At 50.6% G+C, this 24,073-nt stretch overlaps 1 protein-coding gene and 1 pseudogene across 7 annotated transcripts in view; both read left to right on the top strand.

Moving 5' to 3' along the window:
* aspdh (aspartate dehydrogenase domain containing) overlaps nt 1–24,073 on the top strand; it is a 47,037-nt gene continuing 22,964 nt past the window's right edge. For 2 of the 7 annotated variants that reach the window (XR_011936637.1, XM_072485558.1), the window contains exons 1-2: nt 1–20; nt 15,909–16,012. Coding sequence is in view for 4 of the 7 variants with exons in the window: in XM_072485558.1 (XP_072341659.1) it covers nt 16–20; nt 15,909–16,012 (109 nt within the window). In the remaining 3 variants the exon portion in view is untranslated. Of the gene's footprint in view, nt 21–11,229; nt 11,385–12,111; nt 12,251–15,908; nt 16,013–24,073 lie in introns of those variants that run through there. The other 5 variants (XM_072485559.1, XM_072485561.1, XM_072485560.1 and 2 more) reach the window with 5 other exon arrangements.
* Nucleotides 8,767–9,603, top strand: LOC140396811 (ferritin heavy chain pseudogene; annotated as a pseudogene).

Raw genomic sequence — 24,073 nt, 5'->3', positions numbered from 1 at the left:
ACAGGGCCTGAAAATATGAGGTGAGGGGAGGGGGAGTGTGGGGGTGACTAAAAGGAACACAATGTCAATTGTAAATAATAACCACTTCAGTCATCTCCTGTACAGTGCAAACGTGTAAACTTCACTAAAAATATTTATTTAAAAGAAGATTATAAGAGCAGGGAGGTCATGTTGAGGCTGTACAGGTCTTTGGTATGGCCACAGCTGGAGTACTGTGTGCAGTTCTGGTCACTGCACTATAAGAAGGAGGTGATTGCACTGGAGGGGGTGCAGAGGAGATTCACCAGGATGTTGCCTGGGATGGAGCGTTTCAGCTGTGAAGTGAGGCTGGAGAGGGGACCTGATTGAGGTGGATAAGATGATGAGGGACAGGGGAAGGGTGGATAGAAAGCAGCTCTTCCCCTTACTTGAAGGGTCAATAACAGGGGGGCATCATTTTGAGGTGAAAGGCAGGAGGTTTTGAGGGGATTTGAGGAATGTTTGTTTTCACCCAGAGAGCCATGGCAGTCTGGAACGCACTGCTGAAGCTCGGGACAGAAATTGTGCACACCAGCTTCACATTTATGACAGAATGCAATCTTGATCCAATGGCAAGGAAACCGGTACGATTGGAGGTTGTTCAGCTGCAGCCTCTGTCCAGGTGTAATATCTTCCTCTCGTTCCTCTGTCGTGGAGGACATGCTCGCCAGAGCCCCATCTGCTGAGCATTTCTAGGGTGCCGAACAGGGCTTCACAGTCACCAAAAGCAACCCAGGACATAAAGAATCCCAACGTACTTCACCCTGTTTTGATCGACTCCTGATTACTCAGGTTCCACAGTGAGGACCCAGGAGGTGGACTGGAATCTCAACAAATATATATCCCCTGAGAATAAACTAGCAAGAAAGTCTGCAGAGGAATATAGATAGTTTAATTGAGTGGGCAAGGGCCTGGCAGATGGAGTACAATGTTAGTAAATGTGAGGTCATGCAGTTTGGTAGGAATAATAGCAAAGTGGAAAAAATTGCAGCATGCTGCTGAGCAGAAGGACCTGGTGCATGAATCAAAAAAGTTGGTTTGCAGATGCAGCAGGTAATTAAGAAGGCAAATGGAATTCTGTCCTTCATTGCTAGAGGGATGGAGTTTAAAAACAGGGAGGTTATGTTGCAGCTGTATAGGTTGCTGGTGAGGCCACACCTGGAGTACAGTGTACAGTTTTGGTGTCCTTACTTGAGAAAGGATGTACTGGCACTGGAAGGGGTGCAGAGGAGATTCACGAGGTTGATTCTGGAGTTGAGAGGATTGGTGTTTGAGGAGAGACTGAGTAGACTGGGACTATACTCATTGGAAGAATCAGGTGGCTCTTACAGAAACATAAAATTATGAAGGAAATAGATTGGATAGAAGCAGGGAGGTTGTTTCCACTGGCGGGTGAAACAAGAACTAGGGGGCATCACCTCAAAATAACAGGGAGTAGATTTAAGACTGAGTTGAGGAGGAACTTCTTCACCCAAAGGGTTGTGAATCTGTGGAATTCCCTGCCCAGTGACACAGTTGAGGCTGCCTCGTTAAGGCAAAGATAGATAGATTTTTGAACAGTAAAGGAATTAAAGGTTAGGGTGAGCGGGCAGGAAAGTGGAGCTGAGTCCACAATAAGATCAGCCATGACCTTATTGAATGGCGGGAGCAGGCTCGTGGAGCCAGATGGCCTACTCCTGCTCCTAGTTCTCATGTTCTTCTAAAAAATGGATTGTAAGACTCCAAGGCAAGTGTGTTGCTTTTGAAAATATAAATACACAACATTCACTGGTTCACTCTTTACAAACCCTGCAAGTTACATCCTCAGAATCTTCAATAGATTTCCCTTTATACCATATTAATGAGAAATTAATGGGACTAAAGCCACCAAATCACCTGGAGCTACACAGCCTACACCCTCAGGTTGTTAGAAGTGTCGGCAGAAATGCATTGATTTTGATCTTTCAGAATTTGTGAGATTCAAAATCTTCCACGTGAATTGTAAGTTAACAAACATAACACCACTATTCGAGAAAGGAGGGAGAGAGAAAATCGGTTACTATAAGCCAGCTAGTCTAATATCAATAGTAGGAAAATACTGGAATCTATCATTAGAGATGCAATAACATGAGTTTATTTTCTCTTTTATTTTGGACTGAGTTTTGACCCTCCTCTCCCAACATTTGCTGCTCTCTTTAGAAGCTCAGTTCGGGATATATGAACACAGCTAGTGAAATTTGACCCCAAAGGACAAGGATTTGCCCCCCAACCTGATCAGATTCTCAGGCAAGAGCCCATGGGTTTATCCATTTTAACCAGTTACTGTATAGTCACCAGGGGGAGAGGGTCCCAAGTCACTGATCTTCTCCCAGGATATTGGAATCTGTTCTTCGCCTCCCACATGAGCTATGGTTCTACTCATCTCGTGTTTGAAGCATGTGCACTTAAACGTAGATGTCTCTGGTGAAACCTTTCATTCCTGTTACTCACAAGCACTCGGCCAGTCAGTGACTGAGCTGATACCATTCGCTGCGCCCATTCCTGCACTTCGAAATACAGACTGGCATCCTTTACTTTCGAAGTTTGCCTGGCATCCAGTTCTTCAATCTCCTGGAACACATTGAGGGTCAACAAGTTCGGCAAAGTGACACTCGGAATCATCAATCTGTAAACTGTTTTGGTTTTCGTCAGACTGCGCTTTATTGGGAGAGTTGTCTTGGTTTGAGAGGCTACAAGTCCTGTGCTGCGGGCTCCACCAATCTCCACAGACGAACACCTCAGGCTGATTCTCCGTTTTGGAGACTAAGTCCCCACGTCGGCATGAAAACTGTGGTCTTTTATGCCAGGAAAACTGGCGCAAAACGGCCACCCTGCTCCTGGGGGTGGGGGGTTGGAATCAGGCACCGTAGAGCTCCCGGCTCTTGCTGCCGATACAGCCCAGATGATTGCCTCCTCCGTGGTCGCACGCACGGTGGCGGCCTGCAGCGGCCACGCCCTGCTTCATGCCGGACGCAGCACGTGGACCCGGACCGCAAAAATAGTCCCCCTTCGGTCGGCTTGCACGCCCCAGACCGCTCCCCCTCCCCCCCCAACAGTGCCCCCAGCCCCAAATAAAGCCCCCCCCCCCCTGCCGGCAGATTGACCCTCCCCTGACTGTGGCTAAATTCCCCCTTAATTGGAAATAAAAAAGAATCTAAATTTTCAACAAAAAAATAATTTTTTAAAAACTTGTTGGGATTTGGAAGTATCCCAATAATGGGAGGCTGGGGTTGCCAATTCTACTTGGCCCTATTCGTCGAGTTAACTTGTTTCCAAAAAAGGCCGCACACAGAATATTGCACACAATTCTGGTCACCACACCACCACAAGGCTGTGGAGGCTTTGGAGAGGGTGCAGTGGAGGGTGTGAGCTGTGCAGAGAGGCTGAATAGACTTGGACTGTTTTCATTAGAAAGACGGAGGTTGAGGGGTGACCTGACAGAGGTCTACAAGATTATGAGGAGCATGGATAGAATGGATGGGCAGGCACTCTTTCCCAGGGTGGAGGGTCAGTCACCGGGGGGCATAGGTTTAAGGTCCGTGGGGCAAAGTTTAGAGGAGATGTGCGAGGCAGGTTTTTTACACAGAGGCCGGTGAGTGCCTGGAACGCGTTGCCAGGGGAGGTTGTAGAAGCAGATACATTAACGGTGTTCAAAAGGCACCTTGACAAATACATGGATAGGATGGGTATAGAGGGACACGGCACAAGGAAGTGCTGAGGGTTTTGGCCATGAGTGGTATCGTGACCGGTACAGGCTTGGAGGGCCGAAGGACCTGTTTCTGTGCTGTATTGTTCTTTGTTCTAGAATACAATTGATCTTTTTAGGATTGTGCAATATTTCTTACAAAACATCAGGGATATGCTGGGTTTGTGAAAGGTGCTCAAATTCTTTCTTTGTTGCCTCTAAGCGTAGCAGCTAGACGTGGTGAGAGAATACCTCTTCTGACAAGCTTTTTCTCAATTGGTCCAGGACAAGATGGCTGATCTTGTGCTTTCCACTGATGGTGATTTCGTGAGTCTGTAACATGCTTTTCTTCCCCATGTTCCTCCACTGCTCAAAGGCAAAGAAAGGGAGAAATTAATGCAAGGTAGAGTCAACTGGTTCTGAGAGTTAACACAGGCTACAGTTATTGAGCTCCTGCCACGGAAAGTCAGAAACCTAATTTAAATACATGATAATATCATTCAGCAAGCCCTCCTGCTGGGACTTCCCTTCCGCCCCTCCCTCACTGAATAGTCATGGACCACGCTAGCGCGATTTACTACAGCTATATAAAAACGGGAACTTGCCAACCTCGCCTCCGAAGCAGATATCAGAGATGAGCTCTCAGGTCACCATTACCCTCCAGGGTACCAGTGGCAGAGGGAGCAACAAAGAGGACAAGGGGGACACAAATGGTTCAACCTGGTGCCAGTATTGGCATCTCAGGGCTGGGATCGCTCACAGGCCTTCTAGGCCCCTCATTCTCCTGAACTCCAGCGAGTATGGTCCTAACTGCCTCAGTCTCTCAGGTCGGTACAACTGGGCCATGGGCTTTGCCCACATGGTGGACCTGCCCGAGATGCAGAGTGTCATCGACTGCTGCATCCACGGGCCTCTGCCTTCCCCTCCTGGGTGGAAGGCCCTGTACTGAGCTTGTGCCGATCCCGTGGGCCCCTGGGCTCCACCATGGAACAGAGGGGCAGCTGGATTGAGATCTGGACGCACCACCGTCCTCTGGCACTGACACTTGTGGATTCCCACTCGTGCTTGCACCATGTGGTTAAAGCCCTGCACCATGGAGCTCCTGTCCTCGGCCATGGAGGTCATGAGCTGAACCACGTAGCGGACGGACATCCCCTGCCGTGGAATGCACATCCTGTTCCAAGATCTCTACCGTGAATGCCACCCTCACAATGTTGTCTTTGTGTTGGACTGGCGGCACCATCTCTTCGGACATAGGGTGATTGAGCTTCTCCAGTCACCCAGCAATCCGAGGAGGGATGCAGTCAACCCTACCTGATGCTCATGACTCTGCCTTTCCAGCTCCAGCATCCCTCTGAAGGCCGAATCCCTGGGGTGTCCCTGCCTCCACAGGATCATGAGCTGCGAGTCTGCCACCGAGGTGTGAGTATCTGCACCTTTCACGGGATTCATGTTTCTCGGCCTCGTAGACGCCCCACTCTAAGTGGCTGGGCGTGCACCAGACACCCACCACCACCTCGAGAGTCACTGTGGCATAATTACTCACTCATTTTGAACCCACGGGACACCAGAGATATTAGTCACGGATAATGGGACCCTGTTAACGAGCGAGGAGTGCCCCGTCCCAGCCGTCCTCGATTAGTTTGGCAGAGTGAACAGTTCAAACATTTAAATGAGGCACGAGGAAACAGACCACGGGCTTCCTGGATACAAGACTGGCGAGGTTTCTGTTCCATTACCGGATCATGCTTCATGACACAACAGGGGCAGCACCAGCAGAGCTGTTGATTGACCGGAACCTCCAAACTCTCCTGAGCCTGACATTTCCGAGTCTTGCGGAAAACTAGAATCAAAACGGGACAGCCAGAAGAAATATCACATCACCGGACGCCTATATATGTCCAGAAATTCATCTATTGGCTCCCTGGAGAAACAGGGCCCGTATTGTACAAGGACAGAACCCGAGGAAAGACCGTATGGAGACATGTGCATCACCTCAAGGGCACAGAGTCAGCCTCAGAGGAAGCTCTCCAGGCACATCGGTGCCTCCACTGCCTCTAGTATCACTGAGTAATCAAGGGGCAAACCCACCGTGGTCCTACGTCTGGACCGTCTGGACGATGACCACTTGGCCTCGGATGTGGACACGGAAACATGACGATGCTGTGGCCAGAGTAAACCCCAGGCAGTGTCCCTCTGTCATTCATCGCAAAAAAGGCGATCAACGGATCGCAACACGTTCCCCGGCCCAGACCCACCGCTGGCAAAGAAGGTGTGGCCTGACAGCTACTGATTGGGATCTTTCAGACTTGGGTGGTGGAAGGGTGTAATAACCCTCGTGAGGGATCGATCTGCCCGTGGAATTGGTGAAGTACGACATTCCCCGCTAGCAGGCCCACCCAGTTGGAGCTCCTAATTAACCTGAACAGGAGCTGGCCTGGACAGGGACAGGCATGTTGGCAGTTCTGACTGGAACCTATATATATATGCCGCCGAAGCGGCCGTTTCCTTTGATCGTGATTAAACTAGCGTTTGCTCGACGACTCAACCTCCAGGGTCTTTATAGTAGTCTCCACTGGTACACTTGTGTAAGCTAAACAAGATGATAGAAATGCAGAAATTTGCTTTTCCTTCATTAAGCAAACACCACATAATTTACACTTTACCAAAGTCCTTTTGCCGCGAGATATTTGTCTCAGAACCATCCACGAGTAGCGCAGGCCTCGATATAAGAGGATGAAGAGTATGCCTCCGAGGAAGACTGTAAAGGAGGACCCTATAGCACCCCACCACATGTCCTGACTCATGATCCGGCAGTTGCGACTTGGCTTCCTGATGTCATTTGTGGTTTCACCGAAAACCAGGTGGCTGATCGGATCAGTATTGTTGTCACTGTTAATTGACATGACAGTATCACCTTCCCTATCTAAATTCACACTGTCTTAGTGCCCCGACTGAGCCACTCCTCAAACCCATTGATGTTATCAATGATCCCCATTGTGAGTCACTCTTAGAATCATGGAATCTGACAGCACAGATAAAGAAACCATTTGACCCAGGCCCTTGGCTGTGCCTGCTCCTTGGTGCAGCACCCAACACTTTCCCAAGAACTCTGTCAACTCAAATACAAGCACACTGGTTAGCACAGTTGCTTCACAGCTCCAGGGTCCCAGGTTCGATTCCCGGCTTGGGTCACTGTCTGTGCGGAGTCTGCACATCCTCCCCGTGTCTGCGTGGGTTTCCTCCGGGTGCTCCGGTTTCCTCCCACTGTCCAAAGCTGTGCAGGTTAGGTGAATTGGCCATGATAAATTGCCCTTAGTGACCAAACAGGTGAGTTGGGGTCACTGGGTTACGGGAATAGGGTGGAGGTGGGGGCTTAAGTAGGGGTGCTCTTTCCAAGGGCTGGTGCAGACTCGATGGGCCGAATGGCCTCCTTCTGCACTGTAAATTCTATGATATCTATGAAGTCCACATGTCTTTCAGATGGTCTCTCCTGGTCTGACCAACCCTCTGTGTGAATTTGTTTTCCTCATTTATCCTCTTGTTCTTTTGAAACCCACGAGCTGTGATTACAGACCCACTTGCCAGATCTGTGGATGTGCACATGCAGCCCTTTCTGTCCCTGCACCCTCCTCAACATGGTCTATGTGTATCACATCACACTGGCACTGCCAGTTTCAAGGTCACAGAATTGTTACTGAAAATGAAATGAAATGAAAATCGCTTATTGGCACGAGTAGGCTTCAAATGAAGTTACTGTGAAAAGCCCCAAGACGCCACATTCCGGCGCCTGTTCGGGGAGGCTGGTACAGGCTGTGCAGAAGGAGTCCATTCAGCCCATCGTTTCTGCACCTGCTCTTCAAATGAGCATTGTGGCTTTGTCCAATTTCCCTGCCTTTTCCCTGTAGCCATTGCACATTATTTCTATTCAAATTAATCACCTGTTAAATGCCTTGATTAAACCTGACTCCATTACACAGAAATTAAAATGAAAATCGCTTATCGTCACAAGTTGACTTCAAATGAAGTTACTGTGAAAAGCCCCTAGTCGCCACATCGGGGCACGGCTGTTACGAGAATATCGGGCACCCAGAGAGAGAGAGAGACAGATCCTTCTTTCAGGGTCTAGAAGCTTCTGCCTTCAGACAGCAGGCAGCAGAGCAGAGAGAGAGAGAGAACTGCGTACACATTGAGGGTCCCGTGGCTTCACATTTCCTCTGCTCAACTTAAAGGTATGTCTGCATTAACTATCCATGTTAATGTGACATTAGTGATACAGACATAATAAAAGAAATAGGAAAAGGGGATGGATAGGAAGGACCCGCACACTATTCCTATGTTCCAGTCTTGTCAATGTAGAGTCACGCAGAGAACTGTGACCGACACATAGCAGACACAGTCACAGATACAGAGACAGCACATGCTCAGAGATACCGTCCACTCACCTGACAACTCGCAGATGAATTTAACCCTTTTACTTCAGACATCCAATACACTTAGAGACACACTCAAACTGTTTGAGCTGTTTAGCACAGGGCTAAATCGCTGGCTTTGAAAGCAGACCAAGGCAGGCCAGCAGCATGGTTCAATTCCCGTACCAGCCTCCCCGAACAGGTGCCGGAATGTGGCGACTAGGGGCTTTTCACAGTAACTTCATTTGAAGCCTACTTGTGACAATAAGTGATTTTCATTTCATTTCAAACAGCACACTCTTCATCTGACACACTGGATTTAATTCAATGATTTTAGTAAAGGAAAATATCAGCAGTGGAATTGGAGTATGAATTGTGTAATGTGATCGGTCAAACACTATCCGAATCAGGCAGAGTGAGTTGCACAATATTCCTGCTCTAGGGTGACTCATCAGTATCCCTGTGGCACTCTAAATCAGTGCTTCTCAAACTTTTTCCCCGGAACACATTTTTACAACCGGCCATCCTTCGGGACCATGTCACCCGACCTCTGCAACCCATCATTTTCGCTTACCTCTAATGTATCAGGTGAGCCTGCTTGGGGGGGTTTGCAATCAGATTGAAGGAGAGTCTGAGGGAGCGACAGTGACTGAACTCAACCTTCATTCCCAACTACTTTATCCGTCCGCCGCACAGCATCCTTATATCCTGCTCCATCGTCATGAGTTCCCAGGTCCGACAGAATTATCACCATGACTGCGAGGCCGCCATCAGCCGACAGATTAACCTGGAGCTCTACGTGTCTTATGTCTACCTCTCTATGTCCTTCTACTTTGATAGAGATGATATTGCATTGAAGAATTTTGCCAAATTCTTTCTGGAGCAATCTCATGAAGAGCGTGAACATGCTGAGAAACTCATGAAACTACAGAACCAGCGAGGAGGGCGCATCTTACTCCAGGATATCAAGAAACCAGATCGTGACGAATGGGGGAGTGGCTTGGATTCAATGGTGTGCTCTCTGGAACTGGAGAAGAGTGTGAACCAGTCACTTTTAGAATTGCATAAACTGGCTACAGACAGGAATGACCCACATCTCTGTGATTTTTTGGAGACCCACTATCTGGATGAACAGGTCAAATCGATCAAGCTACTCGGAGACCATGTAACCAACCTGCGGAGATTGGGTGCTCCTGAAAACGGAATGTCTGAGTACTTATTTGACAAGCACACCTTGGGTAAAGACAGCAGTTGAACACCTGAACTGTCTATCCCTTGCTGCTTGCAGCACTCTAAAGCTCTGCATGTTTAACTTATGTTTGTAGTCTGTCCCAATTATGTAATTGATTGTACCAACGTAAACATGAATGGGTTCGATTGAGTTATACATTGGTGGATTTTGAAGTGTACTTGTAGAAAGTGTTCTTTGGCTTATCTCCAAATAAATCAATTTGAACAGAAAAAAAAAAAGGTGAGCCTGCTTGGTCCTCACAATCTCACTTGCTTTCTCGTTCAATGGTACATTTCTGCCGAGGACTTCCACTGTTGATTTAAGCTCTCACTGCATCCGGTGAAAAAAACCAAGACGTTTGTCCTCAAACTCGCCATGTTTAGTCTTGAAATGCTTTTGAGGTTTAAAGGATTTTAATCTTTCATTTGTCAGTACTTCCCTGCATATAACACCCATGGGCTTTGCATCCTGATTTGCAGTGGCACAATTAATAAACCCTGACCTAAAGAAATCATCTTTCTGCTGCTTTGTTCCTGTTTCAGCTTCTTCTTCTTCATCAGAAGCCCGAGACCTCACACCTTCACTGCTAGCAGATCCAAAATAGAAGAATCTCTCTCACGCCCAGAGCACGTGACGTCAGTGTGACCTGCTGTCTGCCACCGCTCCAGGCAAGAAGACTCCATCGATTTTTTTAAAAGTTTGTTCCCAGGCGGCACGGTGGCGCAGTGGTTAGCACTGGGACTGCGGCGCTGAGGACCTGGGTTTGAATCCCAGCCCTGGGTTACTGTCCGTGTGGAGTTTGCACATTCTCCCTGTGTCTGCATCGGTTTCACCCCCACAACCCAAAGATGTGCAGGGTAGGTGGATTGGCCACGCTAAACTGCCCCTTAATTGGAAAAAAAAATTGGGTACTCTAAATTTATATTTAAAAAACCGGTCCTGGGTGAGCCGCTGACGTCAGGTCTGCCTCGCTGGGCTCCCATCCTGCGCACTGCTGAGGCGTGCCCCACGCATGGCGGGATGGCCGGCATTCTGGAAGCCGTCATGGTCGTTGGTGACCAATGGCCCCGCGACATTTCTGGCACCCTGACTTTGAAAATGACTGCTCTAACGGAATGGTGGAGCCCTACAGGGGCCGGCGCAGAAGGAAGAAGTGCCCCCATGGCATAAACCCGCCCGCAGATCGGTGGGCCCCGATCGCGGGCCAGGTCACCCCCCCCCCCCCCCCGGGGTCGGATCCCCCCGCGTCACCACGAGGACCGCCCCAGCTGACTTACCTGGCAGGTCCCGCCATGTGGGACCATGTCTAATCCACGCCGGCGGGACTGAACAGAAACCGACGGCCGCTCGGCCCATCGGGGCCCGGAGAATTGCCGGGGGTGCTGCTGCCAACAGCCCCCGACCGGCGTGGCATGAACCCTGCCCCCGCCCAAAAACCGACGCCGGAGAATACAGCAGCCGGTGGCGGGGCAGGATTCGCGACGCCCTTCCGGGCGGATTGTCCGACCCGGCGGGGGGTCGGAGAATCCCGCCCCTTTTTAATAATCTGTAAATATATTGTGGCCAAAAGACAGCCAAGAATCATGTAATGGAGTATTGTTGGTTTTCCAATCAGCCCAGGAACTTCCTGGATGGAAACGGGAATTTGGGATGGTTGCATGGCAAAAAACATACAGTGAAGCCTCCAGGAGTATGTTCAAGTGGAGCTGGGAACCCCACAGTCAATGAAGAAGAGGGACTGCGACCAAACACAACAGTGCGGCGGGAAGTGGGGTGGAAGTATTGCTTTAAAAAAGATGTGAGGCAAGCAGTCAACAAACTAAACAAACAGTGTGACCAGTCTTCTTTCACTCGGCCAATTTATTATTAACTGCCTGGGTTAAAGTACATCTCTGCAGCTCTATCAGCAGTTTTCAAACCTTTATAGAGTCCGGCAGACTCTGAAAGAAAGTGAAGCTTGAGAGTACAGAGGATTACAGCTCATCGTTCATTGCTGAGGTTTGTGCTGGCCACTGTGAAGGTTTGGTGTTCTGCTTCCTCTTGTCACTTTCTGAATTCGTGCTGGATTTTGTAAGAAAAGACATATTTCTGGGGTGCGATTCACGGAAACATTTCTAAGTGTGATTTTGGGTGTGTTTGGTGGGTGTTTCTCGATGGCAGCGTGGCGAGCTCGCGGCCTGTATTCAATGGCAATTAATGCCAAAAATGAGCCCCCACGAGATTCTTACCATTACTGGTTCCTTCGCGGTCTGATTCGCCGGGCTCACGCGTCAGTAACTTGCCATTAACAAGAGGGAGCTGCTTTTAAATGCTTCCTCACCACTCACTCCTATTCAACAAACAAGTGTGGCAGCGCGCAGGCCTGCTGACCTGGTCAGGATTCTCAACGGCGTTGCTGAGAGACATCCACCCTGTTCTCCCAACCAGTAGCTGGCTCAGCAATGCCGCCTAGGAGGGCAGCGTGACAAGGAGATAGAAGACCAGTGACCTCCACCCAGCTGCAAGGGTAAGTTACCACCTCTCTCCACATCAGTTACATCTGCCACATCTCAGAATTCCCAACCCCCCCCACACACACAAATCACTGGCTGACACCTCACACCTTCCCCACATCCGACCTTCCTGCTTGTTCCTCAACACTCCTGGTACGTACCAGCACAACCCCTTCATGTCCACATGCAACCTGCTATAGACCCACCTAACCCATCAAGCTTGAGGCTTACAATGCCTTCCCTTTACCCCTGCAGGAGAAGATAGCCCATAATAAGCAGAAAGAGGCAACACAGGGAATGGGTCCTCCCTCCTTATAAAGAATGGACCCAGCTTTTCCGGGGTTGTCCGAGGAGAGAGCAGTCACCGACAGCGAGGTTGGCCTGCTCCACAGAGGTGAGGATCCACTGACCCGTCACCCAGACGGCCTGTCTCAAGTGAGTTGTTCATGTCAGACAAAATGATCCTTCCCTCTCACTGACCACATGTCCATTATCCCTCAGGATCTCCATCTGATTAAGTCTGGCCATCCAACAAAGAACAAAGAACAAAGAAATGTACAGCACAGGAACAGGCCCTTCGGCCCTCCAAGCCCGTGCCGACCATACTGCCCGACTAAACTACAATCTTCTACACTTCCTGGGTCCGTATCCTTCTATTCCCATCCTATTCATATATTTGTCAAGATGCCCCTTAAATGTCCCTATCGTCCCTGCTTCCACTACCTCCTCCGGTAGTGAGTTCCAGGCACCCACTACCCTCTGCGTAAAAAACTTGCCTCGTACATCTACTCTAAACCTTGCCCCTCTCACCTTAAACCTATGCCCCCTAGTAATTGACCCCTCTACCCTGGGGAAAAGCCTCTGACTATCCACTCTGTCTATGCCCCTCATAATTTTGTATACCTCTATCAGGTCGCCCCTCAACCTCCTTCGTTCCAGTGAGAACAAACCGAGTTTATTCAATCGCTCCTCATAGCTTATGCCCTCCATACCAGGCAACATTCTGGTAAATCTCTTCTGCACCCTCTCTAAAGCCTCCACATCCTTCTTGTAGTGTGGCGACCAGAATTGAACACTATACTCCAAGTGTGGCCTAACTAAGGTTCTATACAGCTGCAACATGACTTGCCAATTCTTATACTCAATGCCCCGGCCAATGAAGGAAAGCATGCCGTATGCCTTCTTGACTACCTTCTCCACCTGTGTTGCCCCTTTCAATGACCTGTGGACCTGTACTCCTAGATCGCTTTGACTTTCAATACTCTTGAGGGTTCTACCATTCACTGTATATTCCCTACCTGCATTAGCCCTTCCAAAATGCATTACCTCACATTTGTCCGGATTAAACTCCATCTGCCATCTCTCCGCCCAAGTCTCCAGACAATCTAAATCCTGCTGTATCCTCTGACAGTCCTCATCACTATCCGCAATTCCACCAACCTCTGTGTCGTCTGCAAACTTACTAATCAGACCAGTTACATTTTCCTCCAAATCATTTATATATACTACAAACAGCAAAGGTCCCAACACTGATCCCTGTGGAACACCACTGGTCACAGCCCTCCAATTAGAAAAGCATCCCTCCATTGCTACCCTCTGCCTTCTATGGCCTAGCCAGTTCTGTATCCACCTTGCCAGTTCACCCCTGATCCCGTGTGACTTCACCTTTTGTACTAGTCTACCATGAGGGACCTTGTCAAAGGCCTTACTGAAGTCCATATAGACAACATCTACTGCCCTACCTGCATCAATCATCTTAGTGACCTCCTTGAAAAACTCTATCAAGTTAGTGAGACACGACCTCCCCTTCACAAAACCGTGCTGCCTCTCTCTAATACGTCCACTTGCTTCCAAATGGGAGTAGATCCTGTCTCGAAGAATTCTCTCCAGTAATTTCCCTACCACTGAAGTAAGGCTCACCGGCCTGTAGTTCCCGGGATTATCCTTGCTACCCTTCTTAAACAGAGGAACAACATTGGCTATTCTCCAGTCCTCCGGGACATCACCTGAAGACAGCGAGGATCCAAAGATTTCTGTCAAACCTTATCCAGAGTCATACCCTCTCCCCCCCACCACTCCCGCCACCCAAGAGACCACCTTGGCAGAGAGTTCTGAGGTGACCACCATTGAGACATCCTCGCTATCACCCGTACCTTCCACCATCGCAGAGACTCACATCTCGGTGGGCGACATTAGTGGGCAGGCGTCTGGGGCACAATCTGAACACCAGGTGGAGGCAGGAACATCCAAGGGCGACAGCAGTCGAAGGTCTGCTGGATCCCTGGACCCAGTTAGAGGCCGAACCTCTGGATAAGGTTTTCCCGGAGCTGATGCAGATGATAGGATACAGCCATGACATTCAGGAGGGGATGTCAGCGAGATTCCAGTGACTGCGTAGCCAATTGGAGGAGTCCCAAAGGCTTTGGGCGCAGGAGATGGTGCTGACACTCCTAGAGTTCAGGCATATTGTTCAGCTGTCAAAGTCTGCTTGAAATGCTGTGCACTAATCATCCTCTGAGACATGGCCCGTGTGCCCCCGAGAAGGCACTTGAGCATTGAGGAGAATGAAGTGCTAACACAGCTAGCAAGGCTAATTCCTCATTTGAAATCACCTTCATCTATGAAGCTACAGGCTGCTCACAGTCAAAGGGAGTTAAAGTGACCTTCAGCATAGTACCAGGCACAGGGCTCTGTCCTGGAAGTGTTTGGTGGGACAGACAGGCTGCAGCTGTGCTTGCCCCTGTTAATGGTCTCTACAATATTTAAAGATGGCTTGAAGGCCTCACAGATACAGAGTACTAAATGACGCCTATGTGATTTCGCGCTGGGTAGCCGGTTAATTCCCAGGAGGCTGCATTTGACTTCAATCTCATTAATGAGATTGAAATGAATGCAAATGAGGGTTAATGACATTCTCAGCATCTTTGCGTGTGATCCGGAACTCTGCATCAGGAGTGGGCGGAATGAAGTGCTTCACGCCCGGCATGAATTTCGAATTTGGCCTTTCCCGCTATTTACCTTTTGAGCCCAGATTCGCGATGGTGCAACACGTTGGTTAAATCATCCCCCTCAAGTACCTTTCACAATGGGCCGGGATTCTCCGACCCCCCGTCGGGTCTGAGAAACCCCGGGGGGACGCGAGAATCGCACCCCGCCGCTGATTCTCGGGCGCCCATGGGATCACCACCGCGCCGGTCGGGTGCCGTTGAAAGCAACCCCCCCCCGGCGATTCTCCGAGCCCCGACAGACCGAGTGGCGGCCGTGTTTGGCCGAGTCCTGTAGGCGTGGGTTACTCAGGTCCCACACAGCAGGACCTGGAAGGTGTGTCTCCGGGGGCCGTCCTGGAGGGGGAGGCGGGGGGATCCAACCCCGGGGGGGGGCGGGTGGCCCACGATGGCCTGGCCCGCGATCGGGGCCTACCAATCGGCGGGTGGGCTGGTTCCATGGGGTCCTATGTTCCTCCGTGCCGGCCCCCTGTAGGGCTCCGCCATATTGCCCGGGGGCCGGGTGGAGACGGGAACCCACGTGCATGTGCGAACTCGCGCCGGCCGTTCCGCGCCGGCTGGAGCTGTGGGGACCACTCCGGTGGTCATCTTGCCCCTTAGGTAGGGGAGCATTCCTCAATATTGGGGACCTTTGTCGCTGGAGTGGTTGCCGCCACTTTTCACGCCGGCGACAGAACTATGCCGCGGGATTGGAGAATCCTGGCTCAGGTGCCCAAAGTATTTTACACAATCAACTACTTCTGAAAGTAGTCCATTTTCTTTGTACATGAAGCTTTCAGTTTTTTGTGTGGCAGACAAACAGGAACGTTAATACTCAGTGGCGTAATGTAGGAAGCATGGCAGCCAATCTGTACACACAAAGCTCCCACAAATAGAAATGTATTCATGTGAGGCACTGAGACGTGGGCCGAAGGCCATGTGGATTTGACACTCGAGACCAATGAGCTGCCATTAAAAGTTGACAACATTGAGTGGGATTCCCTCACCTGTGTTGAATGAGACAAGGGATAGCAGGCCTTCACCTTCTCCTTTAATTGTGTCTTTCAGGAGAGTTTCCCAGCAGAGACCTCGGGGGAAGATCAGTCCAGAGGCTTCAATGGCTCAAGAGAGGAACGTTCGGAGAATTGGGATAATCGGGTTTGGTCACTTAGGTAGTTTGAAAGAAAAAAAGATTGCATTTTTATACCCCCTTTCACAACCTCTGGTCATCCTCAAAGAATTTCATAGCTAGTGTGCAGGTTAGCTGGGGTTACGGGGAAAGGATGGGGGAGTGGGCATAGATAGGTCTTTCAGAGGATCAGTGCATATTCAATGGGCTGAATGGCCTCCTTCTGCACTGTTGGGATTCTATGGATTCTTCTATGGATTTCATCAGAATGCCTTTACTTCTGGCAATACTCCCTCGGCACTAACTGGAGAGTAAGCCTAGATATGAAAGTGTCACTAGCTGCAGAAGTCTGAACCCCAGGTTGTGGACGTCGAGTGGTGGCTGGAGTCACTGTGGTGCGTCTATGTAAGGCTGAGGATTATGTGGTTAGAAGATTTTGGGAGATAGTCACACCACAGGTAAGACGTGCAGAGAGTGAATGGGTGACCGTCAAACAGGCAGGTCGTGCAGGAATCCACTGAGGCTCTCTCGCTTTCTAACTGCTTTTCCATTTTGATTACTGGGGAGCAAGATAGTTCCTCAAAGGACTGTAGTAAGAGCCTGCACAGGGGGAAGTGCTTTAGTGGTGGGGGATTTCATAGTTAGGGGAGCATACAGTATTTTCTATGGCTGTTGATGTGACTCCAGAGTGGCACGGTGCCAGGGTCAAGGATGTTACAGAGCAGCTGCAGGACTTTCATTTGGAGGAGGGGTAACCAAAGGTCATGCTTCACAATGGGACCAATGACGTCGGTAGGTTAAGGATGAGATCCTGAAAGCAGATTTTAGGAAGTTAGGAAGGGAATTAAAAAGCAGGACTTCAAGAACAGTAATCTCTGGATTACTCCCAGTGCCACAAGCTAGTGAGTATAAGGAAAGGAAGATTGAGCAGTTCAACATGTGGAATAAGTAGGAGGACTTTAGATTCCCCAGGCATTGGGATCAGCACAGGGGCAGGTGAGACCTGTACAGGAAGGACAGGTTACACCTTAACAGGACTGGGACTAATGTCCTCACGGGGAGGGTTGCTAGTGGGAGAATTTAAATTAGATTGGCTGGAAGATGGAACTAGAGGGGAAAGTCAGAGTGTCGAGGAGAAAAACTAGCAGTGGAAAGTGGAGAAGTATTAACTGATGAGGAGGCTTGTAGAGATCTACCATGCGGTTCAAGTGCAGTCTCGCAAACACTATAGAACTCGGTAAAAATTTGAGTTACACTTCTCGGATGCAAGTAAGAATCTTTTATTGCCCCTACTGATTACAATTGAGAGAAACTTAAATCTATTCTCAATAAAGCCTTGCCAGCAAAAGACTTAAAGAGAAGTAATTGATAAAACAATTTGAACCTTCAAAAATAATACAGAAATGGTTTCTTGCTTAAAGCAAAACAGCTTGCATGAACTTCAAGAGTTAGAGTGGAAAAGTGAAAATACAAAAAAAAGGATAGCAAGTAGTTAGATCAAAGTATAGAGTGATCCTGGATAGAAAATGGCTGTCGTGTTTAAGGAAAATGTTATCAGTCTGAGGCCATCTGTCCATACCTCTATGTCGTCCTAATTGGTTTGGGTGAGTTTCAAATACATTTGATTTGATGGTTAACTGTCAATCCTCAATGTGCAACATAAGTTTTAAATGTTTCATGTTTGAATATTTGTCTGTGCTATGGAATCTGATTTTGTGCTGCAATCAAGTCTGGTTTTTACTGGTTTCCTGCTGACTTTCACTTTATCCATATTCTGAACAATGGTGGCTTCATGTTGCTATGGTGCTTATTTCGACCTTGATCTTGATTACTGGTACAGCTCATTTCTTAATATGAAACTTACTTTGAAATCTGCTCATTAGAACAATAGTCCGTTCATATTGTCAGTAAAAATGTCGCTTTTCTCTTTCAATTAGTTTGTGGATGTGTCAAGCTTTGTACTTCTGTTTAAGTTATGTGTTTTGTCATGACTGTGGTATTATCAGGTATTATGGTACCTGAAAGGCTGAAGTACCATTGGTTAAACCTAGGGGTTTTACCATTGGCTGTAGAGTATGGTAGCTCCGCCCCGATAGGCAGGTATAAGAACTTGTGCCGTCCCAGCAGCCCTCATTCTGTACCTGAGCTGCTGGGGAATACTTTTGGCTTATTAAAGCCTTCAGTTGTACTACAACCTCGTTTTAGTAGTTATTGATCGTGCATCAATGACCTAAGGTTATGAATACTGAAATCCTTATTTTAAAATGGGTATTAAAGACTGGGATTTAATATTTACATTAAAATGGCCTTTTACCTATCAGAAATAGCTGATTTCCTTCAGGGCTGTATCAGAGAGAAGTCTCAAGGTAAATAGAATACTTGGAGAGTTTGATAGAATTAATAAGCAATTATTAGATGAAATCAGAGTGATGGGGAAGTCAGGGTTAATGTACATGTGTGTGAATGCACAGGGTGTGGTTAATAAGATTGGTGAACTACAGAAACAGAGGGCGGGATTCTCCGACCTCCCCGCCGGGTGGGAGAATCGCCGGGGGGGGGGGGGGGGGGGGGCCTGAATCCCACCCCGCCACTCCAACGCCGGCTGCTGACTTCTCCGGGACCTGTGGGAGGAAACTGGCTCACCGGAGGAAACCCACGCAGACACGGGGAGAACGTGCAGACTCCGCACAGACAGTGACCCAAGCCGGGAATCAAACCTGGGACCCTGGAGCTGTGAAGCAACTGTGCTACCTACTGTGCTACCGTGTCACCCAGATCAAAATGATAACGGCAAAATAAAAGACATGGGGAATAAGAGAATCAACAGGAAGGGACCTTCCAAGAGTAACTATAGTGGTGAACTTCAGTTATCCAAATATAGAATGGGATAGGAATTGTGCAAAGGGACAAGGGAGGCATGAGATCCAGGAATGTGTTCAAGATCATTTTCCGCAGCTAACATTTCCAGTTTTAGAAGGTGGAGAGTCTCTGGAACTCTCTTCCTTAAATGTCAGTGGATGCAGGGTCTTTGAATATTTTTAAGGCAGAGGTAGATAGATTCTTCATTAACAAAAGGGGTGAAAGGCTATTGGGGGGTTGATGCACAATCAATTACTCTCGAGACAAGGCGAGTCATAACTAATAGGCTTTAATCAGCTAGAACTGTACCCAGCAGCTTCGATCCAGAAAGTGAAGGCTGCTGGGACGGCATTGGTTCTTATACCCCGCCTCTCAGGGCGGAGCTATGTACGTTAGCCAATGGTAGACTCCTAGGTCTAGCCAATGGTCATCCACCTCTCAGGGACTGCAATACCTGGTATTACCACATTCACCCCCTGTTAAAAAAATAACCCAGCGGGTGATGGCCAGCGTTACTGTCGCCTTTTGCATAGTAGGACCAGGTATGGAGGTACCGATATGTCGAGGGTAACAGAAAAAGTTCTTTTTTTGTTGTTTTATGGTGCAGCAATCAGACGATCGGGTGGCCTGGTCATCCTTCTGGAGCGTCTGGGCTTCGGCGATGATCCTGGTGGGGGCCCCAGCGGTTGTGGCTCCGGGAACGTGGTGTCTTCTTCCCAGGCAGCTTCGCCACCCCTAGGCGGCGCTGTTGGGCGAAAAGTGGGCAGGAGGAGGGGCGTCTGTAGGGGGCGTCGGTGCCTGTTCGGCGCTGGGTCGGGGCGGCGGCAGTACTGACCCTTCGGTCAGATGCTGCGGGGAGGGTGGGGCTGGGGGCAATGGTGCGGGTGCGCGTGGGGCTCCGGCGGGCGCCAGGTCCCGAAGGGAGACCGTGTCTTGGCGGCCGTCGGGGAACGCTATGTAGGCATACTGGGGGTTGCCATGCAGCAGGTGGACCCTCTCGACCAACGGGTCCGACTTGTGCGCCCTCACAGGTTTCCGCAGCAGGACGGTTCCGGGTGTCGCTAGCCAGGTTGGGAGAGAGGTAGGACTTCCTGGAGAAAACAAGGAGACGTTCGTGAGGTGTCTAGTTTGTGGTAGTACAGAGCAGCGACCGGATGGAGTGAAGGGCCACTGGGAGGACTTCTTGCCAGTGGGAGACTGGGAGATTACTGGACCGAAGGGCCAGCAGGACGGTCTTCCAGACCGTTCCGTTCTCCCTTTCTACCTGCCCGTTTCCCCGGGGGTTGTAACTGGTCGTCCTGCTGGAGGCGATGACTTTGCTGAGCAGGAATTGACGCAGTTCGTCGCTCAGAAAGAGGACCCCCTATCACTGTGAATGTATGCGGGGAAACCGAACAGTGTAAAAATACCCTGGAGGGCCTTGATGACGGTGGTCGTGGTCATGTCCGGGCAGGGTATGGCGAATGGGAACCGGGAGTATTCGTCAATCACGTTCAGGAAGTACGTGTTGCGGTCGGTGGAGGGGAGGGGGCCCTTGAAATCCATGCTGAGGCGTTCAAAGGGACGGGAAGCCTTTATCAGGTGCGCTCTCTCTGGCCGGTAGAAGTGCGGTTTGCACTCCGTGCAGATTCGGCAGTCCCTGGTGACTGTCCTGACCTCCTCGATGGAGTAGGGCAGGTTGCGGGTCTTAATGAAATGAAAGAAACGAGTGACCCCCGGGTGGCAGAGGTCCTCGTGGAGGGCTCGGTGGCACAAGTGCCGCGGGACAGGGCATCAGGAGGCTCGTTCAGCTTCCCGGGACGGTACAAGATCTCGTAATTATAGGTGGAGAGTTCTATCCTCCACCGTAAGACCTTGTCGTTTTAAATCTTGCCCCGCTGCGCATTATCGAACATGAAGGCCACCGACCGTTGGTCCGTGAGGAGAGTGAATCTCCTGTTGGCCAGGTAATGCCTCCAGTGTCGTACAGCTTCTACTATGGCCTGGGCCTCCTTTTCGGCCGAGGAGTGGTGAATTTCGGAAGCATGGAGAGTGCGGGAGAAGAAAGCCACGGGCCTGCCCGCCTGGTTGAGGGTGGCGGCCAGAGCTACGTCGGACGCGTCGCTCTCGACCTGGAAGGGGAGAGACTCGTCGATGGCGCGCATCGTGGCTTTTGCGATGTCCGCTTTGATGCGGCAGAAGGCCTGGCGGGCCTCCGTCGACAGGGGGAAGGTTGTGGACTGGATCAGGGGTCGAGCCTTGTCTACGTAATTGGGGACCCACTGGGCGTAGTAGCTAAAGAAGCTGAGGCAGCGCTTTCGGGCCTTGGGGCAGTGAGGGAGGGGGAACTCCATGAGGGGGCACATGCGTTCAGGGTCGGGGCCTATGACTCCATTTCGCACTACGTAGCCTAGGATGGCTAGACAGTCGGTGCTAAACACGCATTTATCCTTATTGTAGGTCAGATTAAGGATATTCGCGGTCTGGAGAAATTTCCGGAGGTTGGTGTCGTGGTCCTGCTGGTCATGGCCGCAGATGGTGATGTTATCAAGATACGGGAACGTTGCGGAATTCCCTGCCATGGACAGTGAGGTTCGCTAGGCAGAGCCCCTATATCTCCACTGCGTGTGACCCGGAGGCCAGGGAGATCCGTTGGGCTACGGGATGGGTTACAAGAGAGCAGCGCCTTACCGTGGCGGGGTGGACAAAGCTTTCCGTGCTCCCAGAGTCGATCAGGCACGACGTCACGTGGCCGTTAATGCCGATCGCTGTGGTGGCTTTCGCTAGCGTCCGGGGCCGACTCTGGTCCAGGGTCATGGAGGCCAGCTGCAGCAAGGGGAAGTTCTGGTCAGGCAGCGTGGAGTCGGCTGTGCTGGGGGCTTGAGGCCCCATCCAAGATGGCGTCAGCCACGGGTCGCACATGGAGTCCGGGGATGCCAAAGATGGCGGCAGCGAGGGACAAAGTTGCGGCACCCACCCATCCGCGTAGTGGCCGGGGGGCAAAATGGCCGCGCCCGTGGATCGCACGCGGCCTGGGGATAGGAGGGCGGCGGTGGGCTTTGGACGGCCGGGACCTGAACTAAAGGCTGCCGATAGTCACTGGAGACTGCGGCCACGGCACGGGCCTGGCAGACCCCAACATAGTGGCCGTACCCTTTGCAGGTGGCGGTGCGGGCCAGGCAGCGCGGGCGGGGATGATTCGCCTGCCCGCAGAAAAAGTAGCGTTGGCCGGTAGCGATAGCGGGCCGTCTTGTCGCGCAGGTTTGCGGGGTTAGGGGATAGGTCTGGGGGGCTGCCGTTACGGGGTGCCACGCAGCCCAGGGGGGCGCCGCGCATCCGGGGGCAAAAGCCAGCGCGTTTTTATACGCAATGTCCATAGACCCCGCCAGGGCCCGTGCCTCAGTAAGTCCCAGTGTGTCCATTTCTAGGAGCCTTCGGCGGATATTGGGAGAAGTCATACCTGCCATGAAAGCATCCCTAATCAAAAGTTCCGTGTGCTCGTTCCCTGAAACTGGCGGGCATCCGCAGTTCCGGCCCAGCACTAGCAGTGCCCGATAGAAGTCTTCCAGTGTTTCTTCAGGGCTTTGCCTTCAAGTTGCCAGCAGGTGACGGGCGTAGACCTGGTTCAGAGGGAGGATGTAATGTCCTTCTAGCAGCTCGATAGCTGCAGCATAATTCTCCGCCTCCTCGATCAGAGGGTAGATTGCAGGGCTGACTTGGGAGCGTAGAAAGTGCATTTTCTGCCTTTCCGTGGGGGTGTCGGCGGCCGTGTCGATGAAGCTCTTAAAACACGCCAGCCAGTGCTTGAAGATAGCAGCGGAGTTGTCTGCGTGGGGGTTGAGCTGAAGGCACTCCGGCTTGATGCAGAGATCCATCCTTTCAGAAGCAATAGCTGATTAAATTGATGCACAATCAATACTCTCGAGACAAAGGAGTCATATCTAATCGGCTTTAACCAGCTAGAACTGTACCCAGCAGCTTCGATACAGAAAGTGAAGGCTGCTGGGACGGCATTGGTTCTTATACCCCTCCTCTCAGGGCGGAGCTATGCACATTAGCCAATGGTAGACTCCTAGGTCTAGCCAATGGTCATCCACCTCTCAGGTACTGCAATACCTGGTATTACCACAGGGGTCGACAGGAATGTGGGGTCGAGGTTAAATCAGCCCTGATCTTCCTGAATGGCGGAGCAGGCTCGAGGGGCCGAGTGGCCTCACTCCTCTCCGAATTGGTATGTTTGTCTGTGTGTTCATCTTACTGCCCGGCTGTTTCTCCACTACTCAGAGATTTACCTCTATTTTCTCTTCTCTCTCCCTCTGACAGTTTGGAGGCCGACAGTACAATTCCAGTCATGTCACTGCCCTTTTTTTCTTCTTTAGCTCAATCCAATTGGCCGAATTAGATGATCCTTTGAACATACCGTCCTTCCTCACAGCTGTAATTGATGCCACCGCCCCCTCTCTATCAGATCTGAAAACCCTATAAGCAGGATCGGTACGCTGCCATTCCTCTTCAATCATGTTTCTGTACCAATGATATCATACTGCTGCTTTTCTTTCCGTATCCTCAGCTTGTCTGCTTTATTGGCTATACTCCTTACATTGCAGTATATACCTCTGAACACTGCCAAACTCTGTTCCCAGTTTTCTAACCTCTGTTTCCTCTGCCCTTCAGATTTATTATTTAATCTTCTGCCTGCTACTTCTATTTCTGATTTTAGCCCATCTGAATACACCCTCAGATTCCCATCCCCCTGCCCAACAGCACCAGCAAACCTCCCCTCAATGATATTTGGAGGATGTCCAGCTTCTCCAGGTTCCCCCCTCCCCAGAGCTGATCCCAATGTCCCAGGAAACTGAAGCCCCCTCCTCCTGCACCACATTCACCTGCTCCAGCCTCCTATTTCTCTGCATGATATTCGGGGTGTTACTGCGTTTGAGTTTTGCCATGCTGATTCCCTGTCTCACTCCCAAAGGTCTCACTGTCGGACCACATCCCTCTTTCTACCCATGTGGATCTGGGACGTGATTCTGTGGGAATCGGCCCGGCGGGCATCTCCTGCGCCGAGGAGTGGCATGAACCACTCCGGCGTCAGGCCGCCCCAAAGGTGCGGAATCCTAGCATCTTCAGGGGCTAGGCCAACGCCGGAATGGTTTGCACTGCGCCGGCTGGCGGAGAAGGGGCTTGGCGCCACGCCAACCGACGTCGAAGAGCCTCTGCCGGCGGCGCGAGTTGGAGCATGCGCGGAAGTGCCAGCGTGTGCTGG

The sequence above is a fragment of the Scyliorhinus torazame genome, chromosome 20, assembly GCF_047496885.1.
Source record: "Scyliorhinus torazame isolate Kashiwa2021f chromosome 20, sScyTor2.1, whole genome shotgun sequence".
NCBI lineage: Eukaryota > Metazoa > Chordata > Chondrichthyes > Carcharhiniformes > Scyliorhinidae > Scyliorhinus > Scyliorhinus torazame.
The sequence above is the reverse complement of the archived record's forward strand: the minus strand, read 5'-3'. Positions and strand labels throughout refer to the sequence as shown.